The sequence below is a fragment of the Hyposmocoma kahamanoa genome, unplaced genomic scaffold (assembly GCF_003589595.1).
Source record: "Hyposmocoma kahamanoa isolate Upper Pololo Valley unplaced genomic scaffold, ASM358959v1 138, whole genome shotgun sequence".
NCBI lineage: Eukaryota > Metazoa > Arthropoda > Insecta > Lepidoptera > Cosmopterigidae > Hyposmocoma > Hyposmocoma kahamanoa.
The window spans coordinates 5,075,159-5,091,650 of record NW_020653492.1 but is presented as its reverse complement, the minus strand read 5'-3'; the positions used below and the strand labels follow the sequence as shown (position 1 = coordinate 5,091,650).

The following is a 16,492-nucleotide window of genomic DNA, read 5'->3' as shown; positions in this document are numbered from 1 at the left end:
GACCACAGAGGCACTCACTCACTCACCGTTATTTGAAATTTTTTTTTTCGCTCTCGTTCCATTAATTCTTGTCTTAGAAAAGCAGTGATAATCAAAACACCCTCGCGCACTGCACTCGTGGTAGAAACGGCTGGCACAGAAACTCGAAATACGATTTTTGCTTTCGAGTTCTGTTTACACGGATACGTTCAATATTGAAAGGAGGAGATTATCGCTCACGTGGACGGTCGATAATCGCGAATGTTTAGACGAGGAAAGTTTTTTTATATTCTTTCGATAATCGCATCTTCGAGACGAGAAACTCTCTCCATCTAAATGGGCCTTACGCAAACTTTAAAACCGCGATTTTTAACCTCGTACGTTTTAATCTTCTATACCCACTTTAGGACGTTCTCAAATTAGTGCCATTTCTTGTATATTTATTACGAAATTGTTCACATAACAGTACAACACGATTAAACCGCAAAACAAAACCTTAAAATTTTACAATTGGGTTGTATTGGGTGGGAATGAAGAGTACTCGAGTGATTTTCCAGCTATGATTTTTGCGCGGCGTGGTCGAAAGTCGTAGTTGCCAAAATAGATATGTAATCTAAAGAAAAATTCCTACGTCGACGATTATAGTACATTTATAATTTTTTTTAGTCCTGATTTCTAATTTTGTGACGCGTCCACAACCTGTCTAAAACTTGTTTTCATGATTAAAAAAAATCAAACCATATTTTGAAAAAATATTAATACACCCTCTCTGTGTGTAATTAAAAAATAATAATTAAACAGCCTAATATAAACTAATATCGCACCAAGAGCAATCGTCCGCGCGAGGAGCCTAATTTTGGTGAACAATTTTAAATGCACACTAGCAAAAACTATAAGCTTTCGAGAACTTTCCAATTGCTACCTCCCGCCCGCCGGTTGTGCGTAAATCGTCCTACTTTTCCCGCCAAAAAGGTAAGTACTAATATTTGGTGACATGGTGGTCAAAACTGAGCAATTTTTGTGATCATATTATTATATTATTTGTGATAATAAGGTTTCAAGTAATGCTGTGTGCATTTTCAATGTTAATTTTGGGTACCTTTAATATGCTATAGTTAATGTTGCCTTAACTTAAATAGTGAGTTTTTAAAAATACGTTTTTGCTAATTTTCCAATTTTGGTGGCACATTTTTTGTTTTTTTTTAATCGTGTTCACCAAAATTGTGTCTTATCACCAACATTAGAAAGTAAGTAGTTTTTTCTGTCATAATAACACTGTTGGCTACAAGTCAATGTTGGAAAAGAAATTAAAGTTAATTTAATTTATACAGTTATAATAATGACTCTTTTTTTTACAAAATGTATAAGTGCGCATTTGAGCTCCATCTCACCTGATGGAAAGTGATGATGAGGTCGACGATGGAGCATGCACACCTAAATAATGCCTATCCACTCTCGCTTTGAAAAGGTCCAAGTTATAGAATTCAGGGAATAAGTCTGCAGGAAGTTCCACTCCACAGCCGTTCGCCATATAAATGTGGAAGCGTAACGCTTGGTGCGAATCTTTGAAATATCCACAACATGGGGTGGAACCCAAGCCTACCTCTAGTTCCCCGGTGATGGAAAGGGGAAGCCGGAATAAATCGTGTAATTCCATCGCATACTCTCCGTGATATATCCTGTAGAATACCGATAAGCAGGCAACTTTACGGCGGTGTTCAGCTTCGCCTCTACCAATTTCGAGTTACCGTAAGCCTCTTGACACGCTTGTCGATTGAACCCAAGGTGGCCAGTTGGTACGTAGCAGAGCTATCTCATAGGAAGTAACGCCTCGCCCTTGAAAGGGTGCCAAGCTGCTTGGATGCATTTTTTGCCATGGATTCTATGTATCTGCCGAAGTTCAAATTGGAGGACAGGTTCATTCTAAGTAGCTGGAGACAGTCGGCTATCGGTATGGATATATCACGAAGAGTCGGAGTCCGGTCAAACAGACTACGTTTTGTTTAGAATACACACGCCTGCGTTTTGGTAGCGTTTTGACAAGATTGGCATCGTCCCAATCGGAGACCGCCTTAAGTGTCAAATCCAAACGAGTAACCATGGAGTCTCGACACGATTGGATGTCCTCTCCACTTACCCTTGTATTGGTCAAGTACCTATATACAACTGTGCTGTCATTAGCAAACACAAAGTCCTCAACAAAAGTGGAAAGAGCATCCTATACACGAACAGGAATATCTTTTTTTGGAACTTCATTATTCCACAGTAATAGATACAGAAATATCTTACAGCAGAAGTGTCGTTTGTCCGAAAAACTATTATTAGAATAGTTATTACATTTAACATTTTAATTACATTTCGTTTTGTGTCAACCCCTGTATTTGAGCGTCATGCTATTCCACGTGTTAACTCACGTTAAAAAGCTTACCACGCTTGTCCAACCATTTTATTCAAATCAATCACTCGTAATCACTCACTAATTAGGAATTAAAATCAAACTCACCAATATCAGAATCTGACGAGTAAGTATCTACACAATAAGACGACGACGTTGCTTATTACTTTTCTGATTTATAATAATTTGATATTTTTTGCGTTATAGTATTCAATCTTAGTATCGTAGCTATACTTAGACATTTATCAAAATATGAACTTATTTAAGCGCTTTAATTGAAGAACGTGCGTGCGTTACATCGCAGAATTTTTTTGTTCCATCCTCAAGTCGCAAAATAAAAGAATGACGTAATGTCACTGTGCATACCGTCAACAACAAAATATTAATTGATTTACTTTTTAATCTAAAAGTGCGATGTTAGCTGCAGGATAAAGGGACTACACGTTGTGTTATTAATTTATATCTGAAGAAGCTCGGCACGAAACGCGGGGAAGACGACACGGCGAGCGTGACGTCACGGCGAGCGGCAGCGGCGCAGGTGCACTCGCCTTATCGACAGCCACCGGCGACAGTCGACCCCTATACATTTATTATAAACCAGTACACGTATAATTGAGACGGCGAATATACCAGTCCTATTGTAATACAGTCCACTTTTATTTCACGTCGCTTTAGGACCCTAACACGTAATATCGATCGAACTTCACTTTGCAAGTTCGTTTGATCATATATTATACTTTCAACGACATACTTGTTGATTTTTAAAGTAAATTAATTAAATTATCTGTGTTATCTAAGTCATAAGACTTATTTACAAGTAGGATAGGTACCTACGTCCTTTTAGTTCGGGAATGATTTTGATTAGTTATAAATAAGACTAATGTCAGTTAGTACAGAAAGAAAAAAATATATGTTATTGTTAAATTTATGTTAAGTTACACTTAATGACAGAGATTGTATTAATTACGTTTTCATAAAAATTAAAAAGTCATTATCTAAACTATTTACTGTTTTAAATTACTTTCACAAAGTTTTAATCTCTAAACATCTACATGTTGTATTATTGTATCTGAAGAACGAAGCGACGAAATATAATAATATAATTTATTATGATCAAACGAACTTGCAAAGCGAAATTCGATCGATTTTATATGAGTACGCTTCTATCGAAGATATAGCTCCCTCCCGCCACAACCCAGTTGCAAAATTATGCGGTTTTCTTCTCTAAAGAATGACAAACTTTCACTGCGCATACCGTCAACGAAAATTGCTTTTAGGAAATGAAACTATTTTTCCGGATTTAAATCGCGTATATTTGTTTTTTCAAACAAACCGAGCGACGTTTCGGGCCCTTTACAGGTCCCATGGTCATGGTTGACTGTCAACAAATATACAAAACAAATATACGCGATTTAAATCCGGAAAAATAGTTTCATTTCCTATGTGTAACAATCGCTAAAACCTAAGAACTCGATATGAAAATTGCTTTGTTCGCAAATGGGTTAATTCCAGTCAGCCGTTCTAACAGCTTGAGGCAGTTGGGTTTCTGTGGCGAGTCGCTTCCAGCAAATGCAGAAGGCGGTCCAGCTCGATACGGCACGTATTGTTCGCCGGTTCTTGAACCTGAGTACCTGATCCCGGCCGACTCTGCCATTGCCGGGAAATACCTCCTCTCCCTTTTAAAATTTAATCTTTGAGGCCTTGGGAAAGGCGAGAGTCTAAAATAGATATAATAATAATCTCAATACAGTACTAAAAAACCGACCTCAAAAGTATGTGAAATTACATATAATTACCATGTTTTATTGAAATCGGTCACTGGGTAGTGCGCAAACCCGGATTAATTCCCTAGTTCGCCACTAAAATATAATAAAAATCTCAAAGTATATCGAGAGAGAAAAACGCCTTGAATTGGAGAATAGCAAAATCAACCATTAAAATAATTGCTGCTTACAATAAAATTTAGGCGCTATTTATAAAAATGAATCTTCATGCGTGAACAGCAACCCTAAGAGGTGGATGATTTTCTTCAAAATTAAATGTGACCACTATGGAGATACCCTTTTTCCAACAAAAAAGAATCATGAAAATCGGTTCTCAAATACCGGAGCTATCGGGTAACATACATACAAAAAAAAAACATACTGTCGAATTGAGAACCTCCTCCTTTTTTTGAAGTCGGTTAATAATATATTAGACATCAACATCACACACGTTGCTCTGATCCCAAAGAAAGTAGCTAAAGTACTTGTGTTTTGGAAATCAGCAACAACTAGTATCACAAACCCTTACCCGAGACTATAAAAAAAAAGCTGCACCGTCATTGTTATACAGGTTAAAACATTATCTCACAATACCGCGCAAAGCAAGTGTGAACTTGAATACGCTACAATGAAGTGTAATTAAATATTACACATCACACAAATATAGTTGCCAGTACTATCAGTCTGGTTTGACGTTATGAACGGGTTTCGGTAATTGAGTTTCGTAACCGAATGCCACCACTTCAAGGGGACTATGGTCCTCAGGAAGTAAACATGTTCACAGTACACGGGCGAATTAAATCAGGGTTGCACTTGTACTACGTATACAAAATACATCTGGTTTTGTTTAAGTTGTAATAAAACACCAATTGATGGTACGAACACGTCGTGCAGTTGGTGGTAAGCGTCTATCTATAACACTTGCTGTGCCATTTTTAAACACAATAGGGACACTGCCACAGTCCCCATCACCCTGAGACAAGTTAACAAGTCCCATGTTCCCCATTATTTCACCAGCACCCTTACCCTTCCAAATCGGAACGCAGTAATGCTCACATTACTGCTTGGCGGTAGAAATAGGTAAGGGTGTTTGTGGTACTGTCGCCGTCGTTGTTTCCGATTTCTATAACACAAGTACTTTAGTTACTTACTTTGAGATCAGTCAAACGTATGTACTGTTGTCTAATACTTATATTTATCTTAGTACATTCGGTGCCACCACTTAGGTATCCAACATTTGTATAGCCTTATTACCTAAGTGGATAGCTAAGTGAGGGCTCCGAGTGTACTAAAGAAATATAAATAATCAATCCTTCTATTGATGATACCTGTTGTTATAATTGCGAAAATACACGTCACCTCATATCACGTTTCCTACTACATATTATTATACGTTCAACGACATACCTGTTGATTATGAAAGCAAATTAAATTATGTCTGTACAAACCAGTACTAATCCTCACCATCATCGTAAGCCTTTTAAAAACCTGTGCTGAGTAAATGCCCCACACACGCCATAGCATATGTATTTCAAATTCTTAAAACAAATCTTACCTCAGTATCTAAACGTGTCAAAGTTCGTTAGTTCATCAGTAAAAGTCAGATGACACGCTAATGAGAATTAAAAAATAATTGCGAAAATCTCAATAGTGCTCGTAGCTAGTTATTGTCCCCACATTTGTTCGGTTTTGAAGACAGCGGCTACTGAAATAAAATCTCTATTAGGGCGCGTTTCCATTATGTCGTAACGTTTTACTTATCGTTGGACGACTTGCGCGTCTAGCCTGTTCCCATATCACGACTATTTGTCGTGGGCGTTTATTTTATCGTTGAACGACTGTCGTGTTTAGCTGTTTCCACTAGATTGTGACGACAATTTATCGCTTCACGGCGGCAGCCGCCTTGTCATTTGCACGACAGAATCGTTTGAAGCTGCGATTATTTGTTCACATTTTTATTTATTTATTAAAACTTTAATGACCACAAGACATGATGATACAAAAGGCGGACTTAATGCTAAAAGCATTCTCTACCAGTCAACCTTTAAGAAAAACGAAATTCACGAACGCAGCGAATTATTATATTAATATATTATATATTATTATTTTAATTAAAAATTATATTAATAATTATGAAACAAAATATTACGTTAATAATAAGTTATAACAAACGAACCTAATACACTCATACATACAACCTAACACAGTCATATACATAATATGTATATATATATACAGAATATGATGGTGGTTATCATTGTGACAAACTATATATATATACAGAATATGATGATGGTTATCATTGTGACAAACAATTTAAAAGATGCTCATGAACATTGTTTTTGAAAGAGAATATACTGGGAGACCTTCTGATGGGGTCTGGGAGAGCATTCCAGAGGCGTATCGACTGGAGAGTGAAGGAGTTATACATGAAGCCAGAATAAAAGAGGGTACATACAGTGAGTGAGAGTGAATTCATGGATCGAAGAGGGAGGTTGTGAGTCCCAGAGATATTGAAATTTACATTTTAAGTATTCTGGATAGTGAGGATTGAAAAGAATAGAGTACAACGTGCAGAGAAGTCTCTTCTGCCGACGTTGACGAATAGGGAGCCATTTAAGTTGAGACCTAAAAGAAGAAACATGATCAAATTTGCGTAAGCAGAGACGACAGTCGATCTAGCTCGTCCCATTGTCACGACAGTCTGTCGTAGTAACGTCAAAAAAGTCGTGAACATTAGTTAATCGTGTTGTACTATATGTGAACAACTTCATTTAAATATATAAGACAAATTTAACTTGAAAACGCCCTACCTAAAACCTAAGCCTTCGGAAAGACTGACTCTATATTGACTCGGGTCTGGGCGTTTGTGGTACCGTTGTCGTTGTTTACTTCCGATTTTCATAACATAAGTCCTTTATTTACTTATTATAAGATCAGTACAACGTGTGTGATGTTGTCTAATATTTATTCTCTTTCTACAGCGTACTGGGTTAATCCACAACACACAATTTCGACATCAGTTGACGACAGCTTCTGTCTCTTGGAGTTTCGTGCCATCATCACATATTTATTCATCACTTGATGAATAAATATGGCCGTGGTAGCAATCTTTACCCCGAAGGCCCAAAAGCCAGAGCCATGGTTGACCAAAGAATGTACTTTTTACTTTGATTACTTCGTAAGTATTGAGTATCATGTGTGAGTATGCATTTTTGAACACCTAACTACTTACCACCCAGCCTGTGAATTTGAGAGTTCCCTTTTATACGCAGGATTATTTTTATCATTCGCAGGGCTGTATTACAAACATCAATAAACAACGAATTTTACAAAACATAACAAGTTAACCAGAAAAAATATCTGACAATTTAGTAAGTAAAAAAAAGTTCAAACGTGCAAGCGTCCTTCTCGATGACCCCCACTTTCTCTTGTCACCGCACAGAGCTGTTTAGAGTGATCTATTTAAATATTTTTGTTTTGTAAAATCTAACGAATTATTAAGTCATAGAACAAAAGTTGCTGTTTAGGATGTTACTAAAATAGTCTTACGAGGTTGTTAGTGTTCATAAATACTCTGTATATCCGTAAAATTAGATTTTAACTGGTATTCTTTCGTACACCTGTCCGAGACTTTCGTCTCAAAAGAAAAATAAACCACCTTCCATACGTGTATTTCAGTATACACAAGCAATCTATGGCGCACCAGCCGACGAAGAGAAACTTATTAAAGTTGAAGACGCTCTTAAAGTCTTTTTTAACACCCTTGCTCGTAAAGCTGATGTAATTCCACCGGTTTTAAATATGTAAAAAACGCGTGTGTTACCAAAGCAAATAGGTAAGTTATAGTCCATACAAATTCCATAACAGTATTATTTGCCATTTCAAATATGGAACTGATCGCCGCCGCACGACTCCAGCTAGTGAGCAGCGCGCTGTTGCTATTCAAATTTCGAACAAATCGCCGCGCGGCGCCAGTCAGTAGGCAGCGCTAGCGCGCTGTTAAAATGGCGGGAAAGCAACAGTGTGCATTCACAGATTGAGTTTATTTAAAAAAAAAAACAGTTTATTTGGTAATTTAAAAACTTGGCTGCATGCTCTAGCGTCTTTGCCAACATTTTCACGCAGCCACGGTAGAAAATAATCCTCGCGCCATTTTTCTCAAATTTTCTTTTCTTTGTACTTGTATTGTGAATATCTAAAAATGACAACTTTCAATAATGAAGATGAGCAATATATTACTTCAACTCCACCGGATATACTAACAGAAGCGCGAACCGCATGCGACAGCTTGCTGCCGTCAATATCCAAGGATAGATACATAACCACGTATGAAAATTTCTCTGTTTCAATAATTAAAAATGAACAAAATATAAAATGTTTTTTTTCTGTTTCCTCGCAAATGTGTTAAAAAACGTCGTACGATATACGTGTGTATTGGTTATAACATGCTCGGCTCAATTAAGCCCTCGCCTTTTTAAAACTCCGCCTCGCATGTTATGACCATCTTTACGCACTAATATCGTAATATACTATAACACGTTCCTCGAAGGTGAAAAATATTCTGCCGGCCCCAATCTGACCCTTGCTGACTTGAATCTTGTGGTCTCCGTTTCCAGCTTTGTAGCTTCTGACATTGATTTCAAGAAATACATATATGTATGTATATATCGCACTGTTAATACAATAGTGTATTAACTCGAAAAGAGGACTTATTCAGAATCGATGAAAAACGAATTACTACTTCCCGCAAAAAAAATATTAAAATGTATATGTTATAGTTTATTATAGACACTTTCTCAAATGTATTTTTAAAATAAAATGGCAAAAGTAATTTTATGTTTTTTAATTAGGATTATTTTGGCCAGAACTAGCTCACATAAAGTATGTCTCTTTTTGAGTTAAGTAGATATCTTTTGATTGTTTCTTACAATATTCTAACAACGGTTTTTTTGACGTGAAGAGAATCAAATTTTACGTTCAGTAATGATATAATATTAAATTTCACATATTTTGAGTTACAACACTATTGTAATAGCGGTGCGATATATAAGTATATAGAGGTAAAAATGTAATGAATGAAACATATTTTTAATTTTAGAAGTTTATTGATAGCATTTATCTTACTCGTTTATGAACAACCTGCTAATGTGACTCGATCCATCAATATAAGATTGTATAAATGTATGTGGGTAAGTGTAGTTTAAAATGTATTAAAAACCTATCATAATATATCAATATATCAATAATTTTATTTGTTTCCACAGATGGTACGAGACAGTGAAAACTACGGCCACGGGTTACGAAGAGGCTAACGAGAAGGGATTGGAAGGTTTGAAGGTTGTTGTCAACAGCAGGAAGAAGCAACCGCACTACCTTTTGTAAACGGGGATGTTTGTGATGGGGCACTAAAAATAAAATGTAGTTCATGCAAACGCGATATTTTACGAGCCCCTGTTCTCAATCTTTTAACGGCCCTGTATTTATTATTGAAACACCAGCCGTCACGAAATTATTCCATCTCAGTTCTCATAATTTTTGTACAGACGCGTTTTTGCATAATATTATTGTACGTTGAACTTTTATTTGGTTACAATAAATAAATTGAAAAATGGCTTCATTGTTTTAATTACAACTTACGCTTGTATCTAATTATTTAGCTCAACTTAAGCTGTGTAATCTAGGTAAAATGGCAATTATTACAGTTAATTCGGGTATCATGCTCGCGGGCACTAACAAATTTTATATCTTAGCTATGGGATTCTAATTATTTTTTATGGTTATACTAAATTCTGAGGAAATTATGGAACTACTTGATGCTGTTGTAGTGGCAGCAGTGCCATCAATACTGATACAGGATTCGTCTGAGGCAGCACTCAATACAAAATTTTGGTTTTTCTTCATAATTGCTGGTAAATTCATTCCAGTTTCACTCGTTAAATTTGGTTAGCTGCTATATTTGGTTGTAGCTTGCCTACATAGGAGAACGCGGAACAGTTTATTGAGGTGTATGATGCTGTATGAGAAAAGCTAACTGAAGATATTGATGGTAAAGATTCTATGGATTTTCTGGTCGAATTTATTGCTATGATGGACATTGTAGAGACTGTTTTTTTTTAATATAGGCGTGGACAATTTCATTAACAGTGCCATTGCTTCGTGGTTTTAACTGATTAATGTATAACTGATTGTGATAGGTTTACCTTCTCTGCTATTCTAACAGACTATGGCTGACTTGTGCAGCCAAATCACGTTTGTTTTCTGTTTAATTATGTTCTTCCGGTTGTTTTTGTTCGTTAGATTTTTGAGTTTTTTTTTAATAGTTTCGCCTTTTTGCCAGATCCCTCTGCAAATACTACTTTGCTAATAACAGTCTTAATAAGTGCTGCCTTCTTGGGTTTCAGAACTTCTTTCACAAGATTTTTGAAGTCCCTCAGGCCTTGTTCGTTCACTTCCCGATACTTTGGCGCTGACACTTTTATGAGGGCGAACCAACTGAAAAATACATGCGACTGTACGGAGTAGGTATTTACAAAATTTATTATTTAAAAAATGGACATGAAAACATAAAACATGTTTTAAGATCTTAGGTTTTCACCACAGACCATTTACACATTGGAAATGAAACTTTTGTTTCAAACAATAATATTAGCCATAATTTGTTGGTAACTCAATCAGACGTGACCATGGGACTTGTAGAGCCCGGAACATTTGTTTGAAAAATAACAAATATTAAAATTTTTATCGCGATTGAAATCCCAAAAAAGTAGCATAATTTCCAATAGAAAATGTTTCCAAGTTTCCGGCGAAGCACCTTAATATTCTCAGAAGTTATACAAAGATGGCGAAATTGTACACGCACAAGCACATTACAAGAAGATCACCTTTCAATATTTGGATATCGCCTCAGATCAATACCAGCAGCATCTATGTTAGATATAGTGGTCGCCAAACACAGGTCCGCCAAAGTTAAGCTTTCACCGGGAACTGCGAATTCCAGGCCGTGAAGCAACCTGTTCAGGACTGACAACGCGTCTGCAAGCTTCTTGATCTGCGTTTTATTCGGTTCAATACCACTGAATAGAGAAGGGTACTGGAAAATAATGTATTTCACCTTGAATATATTCCTTGCTTTGTTTGTAACTACACCTACATAAAACTTAAATTAATTTTATAATAAAATAAATTTTAAATAAAAACCTTTGGAACGCATTTTTAGACCGCGTTCAAGATAGCCGCTGTTAGACGCGCTGCAGCAGCTCCGCAGCTGCGTCGCGACTGTCACTATTCATACAATTCCAAGACAGTCGCGCTGCAGCTCCTTGTGAGTATAGTGTTCTGTACGCTGCAGTCACACTCGGTTGCAGTCACGGTTAGTGAGGTGTGCATATTAATTTTTCAAATTAACCACGATGGATGAAAATCGAATTGAAGCATCTATAGAGAATGTAAAACAACACCCGGCAATATGGGACAGTAGTTCCGCCAGTTATTCCAATCGACTGGATAAAAAAGGCATGAGAAAATTAATGTCTAAAAGTTTTTGACAATATTAAAACTGAAACTACAACTGAAAAAGAAACATAGCAGGTGAGTCACTTTTAATACCTATATGTGAAGTGTGTGCCCCAAGAACTAGGTAAAATTAATGTTTCTTCGTCAGAATACATCGCGTAAGTGAGACGAAAGATAAAACATCACTAAAAATTTAGTCGCACTTCAGCAGCGCGACAGTCGCGCGGCTGCAGCGCTTCTAACAGCAGCTAATTTGTGCGCGCCCTTAATTTGAACCTTCAAAGCTTTTAGACATAAGGTGTTAGACCTAAGATTCAGTATGAATTGACGCACTGTGATCTCAAAAAAAAGGAGGTGCGACGTTTTTTACATGTTTCTTTTTTTTTTGTTGGAAACGGGGTATCGCAGTAGTGGCCTCATTCAAATTCGAAGAAAATATTCCACCTCTAAAGACAGAAAATTACGGGACGATCCCGGTTTATTGGATTTCACCCACTTTCCATTTACCGATTCCAACAGAACTTGATGACTTGAACGAAATACAACAAACAGATGTAATACCACAAACTTAGTTTAGCAGTAAAGCAAAAGTATACTAACCATTTATGGACAAAAAAAGTCTGAAATAAATTATTATTATTGTTATTATTAAAGCTCCTTGTGAAAAAGTACTGCCACCTTACCTCTTCTTTTGCCACCTTTACTGCGATTCAGTTTTGGAGGGAGCTGGTGAAATAGAACTTGTCAACTTATGTCTCATGGTGACTGGCACAGTGGCAGTGTCCGTTAGATCTTTGCAATTTAAAGTTCTGAGTAACACTGCGACTGTTAGGGAAAAGCGTGTCGCTTACTATTAAGTTATCTGTGACCAGGCGCTCGAGTTGTTCGTCCCATCACAGGGTATCTATCATAAAACATAACTTTTGAAGCGGTTATTATTATAAAAAGTTATTATTTTGAAATAGTTGTGTATTTCATTTGTTTAAAAGTGACGTGTACTTACAAAGAATTGCGAGAAGCTCGGACACAGCGTTCCTAGGTCGAAATCGAGCCGTTGGTCTATGAGAGCCCTCGTTTGCGGATCTTGCGGATACAGCTTAGAATTATGATCATATTTGTTCACTATATATCTGCTAATGGCTCTCGACTCCCACAGAACGAAGCCATGATCGTTAATTGTGGGCACAAGATGTTGAGGATTCATCTGAAATGCACAGTTCAATAATGCTAAGGGAATAAATAGGTAGTTGATCATCAAAAACTGATAATAATATTATCAAAATTATTATATTCTTCACTCTACCACTCAACTTTATTCCACAAATTTTCCTCAAAGATCTAATTTCCACTGCATTTTCATGCTTCTTCTGTCATACCCAACTCTCGTTACCAAACGTCAGTGTAGCAACCAGCATAGCATTGTGTACGGCCATGTGCGCCTTTTGGGATAAGATGTTGCTCAGAACATCATCAGTAAACCATTTACAATAACTGCCTCCGTGGCCGAACGGTTACCATGCCAGACTGCCACGTAGAGGTCCTGGGTTCGATTCCCGGGCCGGGAGAAATATTTGTATGGCCAACATTTATTTCTCTCGTGAGTTTGGGTGTAATTTGTGGATGTCTTTATGTGTGTCTATGGCACCTGCGACACAGGGTTTCCCTAGTGCGGGGCTATGTTGAGTGTACGTGTTATTATTATTATTATTATTGTTTATGGCTCCATTTACAGCATTTCCCTTTAGAGATGCCAAACCAATCAGAATAAGCGCCGTCAACTCTGACACACGTTCTGGATTCCTCATACCTACAGCGATTTCAGTGCACGTATCAGCGTAGCGGACAACAACACGCTCCACAGTACATTCCTCTCCTCTCCACTAGACCATGAGTCTTCTACAGATCCACAAATGCACAGAACACTTTCTGGCGCTTAAAAGACTTGGTCCGTACATCCCTTTCCCTTATTAAATCCCGCTTGTACATCTCATATTTTCTCATTTGTCTCTTTCTGTATATCTTGAGTAAACCCTCAAATAATCCTTTTCCAATTACTGAAAAAAATGTAGTTGTTTCAGACACAAACAAATCATATTCCTTTTAAAAATGTTAATTGCTGTTTTTGATTCTCGGTCTATCGTTCACATCGGCTGCAGCTGACGCTTACAATTGAAATCTCGACTGCATGAAGTTGATCACGACTTTACGTTAATATGCAGTTAATACTGCACACATGCAGTCCATCTGCTGGCAATCTTACTTACCACAAATAGTTCGATTCTGAGGGTCTACTCCCGTACTCCTAAATAAATAATACTCGACTAAATCAAACGACAATGCCAAGTATGAAGCTTCATTCGCATCACGCGTCATTTAATTTATTGGAGTGAAACTTATTTGGCAGTAGAGGTGGGCGTTTAAACGAAAAGCACTTAAAAAGTCTGCTTTTTAAAATAAGCGCATAAGCGTAAGCGTTGGTCACTGGTCAGTTCTATATGTATTTAACAATTTCATTTTTTCCAACGTGCCTAAGTTTCAAGTAGCGCCATCTATGTTTCCTGAAATTAATTCAACATAACGTTGCAAGCTTTTTTAAACCTAAAGTCCATGCGCTTAAACGTTTTTCTAAACGACTTTTAAGCGTTAAACCAAAAAGCATTTAGATGAAAAGCACTTTTACAAGCACGCTTTTAAAACGTAAGTTTTAACGTTAAAAAAATAAGTGGTTTTTCCATTTCAACGGTTATCAACTACAAAAGTTAAACAACTTATGTTTTTGAATGCTTTTAAGCGCCAATAAACAAAATGTTAATGTAACAATGTTATGTCAGAAATAAAAATATAACTCGTTTTTTACAAAAAAAACTTACTTATATTAAAATCTTTAGTGGTCTACTATTGCGTTTCGCAATGAACACAACGTTGCAAGCTTTTTTAACATGCCCTTAAACGTTTTCTAAAAGATTTTGTTAGCTTCAAACTAAAAAGCGTTTAAGTGAAGAGGCGTTTAAAAAAGCACGCTTTTTTTAAAAAGCATAAACGTTTAAAAAAATAAGCAACTTTTTCCATCTCTATTTGGCAGTAGGTAGTTGTTTTGGACGGGTGTCGGTCGGAGAAAGGGAGTACATCCCTTGTCCCGTCTGAACCGTAATTGAACGAAATCATACATAGCTAGGCATTATGACTTACTTCTAAAAATTCAGGTTTATATTGTTCTTTGGCTCGTAAATTGATTTCGATGCAATTGAACTCAACATTTGTCGCAGCGCCAACCATCATCACAAACCGGCATGGAGGAGAACCGGGAGTGTAATATAAATCTATGGGCATTGTATTGACTGGGTGGCTACGGGCACTACAGTTGCATCATAATTGGGGGCGCATAAAATCAAATCACAGTCTGAATGCGTCCCACTCACGTAAATATTTGTATTTAATTAGTAGGCGAATTCATGATCTGTTAATTTTATTAATTTTAACCGAGTAACACTGGTCCACATAAAAGTAAATAAACGGAATAAATGCCTGAGGAAGACCATTTTTTCGATGATTACAATTAATGAAAATGTATTTTTTATTTATTTATTTATTACTATTTCCCATGGCTTTGTACATATATATTCCGTTCAAAAAACTTCTTGGCGTTATTATTATACCACGTAATGGGAGCCATTAGGTTTGCACCACTCTCAATTTTAAATAATTATATTTTATATCAAAACACTTTTACCCGGTCATGTTCAAACGTCCCATACGTTGACTTCAACTTCAATTTTTGTGTCTATGGCTCCGTCCTTTTGCGCGACGATTTTGCCAATGTCAGGGTTGAAAGACATGTGTAGCGGTGGTGAGATAGATTGCCGGTTATTAAAATACTTCGGCGGTTTTTATTCACAATGACGGTTATATATATATTTTAATGACATTACAAAAATATAATTTGAGAGCTCATGTTATTTTCTTTCTTTTAGAAACATTGTAGAAAGTTTTATTTAGCGGGAAATAAAAAATAAAATTGTTTAGTAAAACAAAGTTGGCGTCGTTTTCGTTCAGTAACAAAAAAAATAGTCTGCTTGACGATGTTATCTGTCACCGTGACAATTAATTGCTAAGTTTTGGAGAAAAAATTCCTTTATTTTTTTTCTTCCGCTAAGAGAAAAATAGAACAGTGCAAAGTCGGAAAAAACTGGAATCATTATAATAATAACACTATGGGACATACCTATTTATCGATTAATAGATTATTTTCTTTAAGTAATGAAAACAAAAATGTAATAAACTTGGTAGACGTTCCATTATTTTGATTTCAAACGAATTAATTAAATGATAGTATCCAAAGACCGAGGCCCATTAATTGGTATGCAAGGAGTATTTACTCTGTCGGCTTGTGATACACTGATCACGTGCAATGAAATTGACCTAATCAGATGAACATGGTGAAGGAGAATGAATAAAAGTCAGTGATTTCCAAGATGTCGTTTGACTCAGACCCCAATACCATTATAATATATATAATATATTTTGTATTCTACACAATAAAAAGCGGGTAGTTTATATTTTAGCAAACTGTTTTTTGAAGTTAAGTTTATTGAATGTTTCAGCACCATGACAGTCAATTATTTTTTGTGAAATTACTCCATTTATAATTATTAATTTATTAATACAAAGATTGAACACTTAAAAAAATCCTTCGATCCGGTTGGATTCGAACCAGTGTCTTCTAGCAAGCCTTCTTCAAGTAAGTGTGTCTAAGAGTCGTATTCCAGAACTCTACTGAATGCTCAAGTCAGGATTTGAGCAGACTTGAGTATGATTTCAAGCACTGGAAATACTACCTTAA

The 16,492-nt window shown here is 36.4% G+C and overlaps 1 protein-coding gene and 1 pseudogene across 1 annotated transcript; one reads left to right on the top strand and one right to left on the bottom strand.

Annotated features, from left to right (window-relative positions):
• LOC113240391 overlaps positions 1 to 9,675 on the top strand; it is a 59,461-nt pseudogene extending 49,786 nt beyond the window's left edge.
• Positions 9,676 to 9,727: 52 nt separating this feature from the next.
• On the bottom strand, positions 9,728 to 15,199 carry LOC113240390 (glutathione S-transferase 1-like). The gene is made up of 4 exons (XM_026477681.1): positions 14,842 to 15,199; positions 12,656 to 12,856; positions 11,022 to 11,230; positions 9,728 to 10,632 (listed from the first exon to the last, which is right to left on the bottom strand). Exons 1-4 carry the CDS (start codon positions 14,980 to 14,982, stop codon positions 10,434 to 10,436), a joined length of 750 nt encoding a protein of 249 aa, XP_026333466.1. The 5' UTR covers positions 14,983 to 15,199; the 3' UTR covers positions 9,728 to 10,433.
• Between the last annotated feature and the right edge of the window lie 1,293 nt (positions 15,200 to 16,492).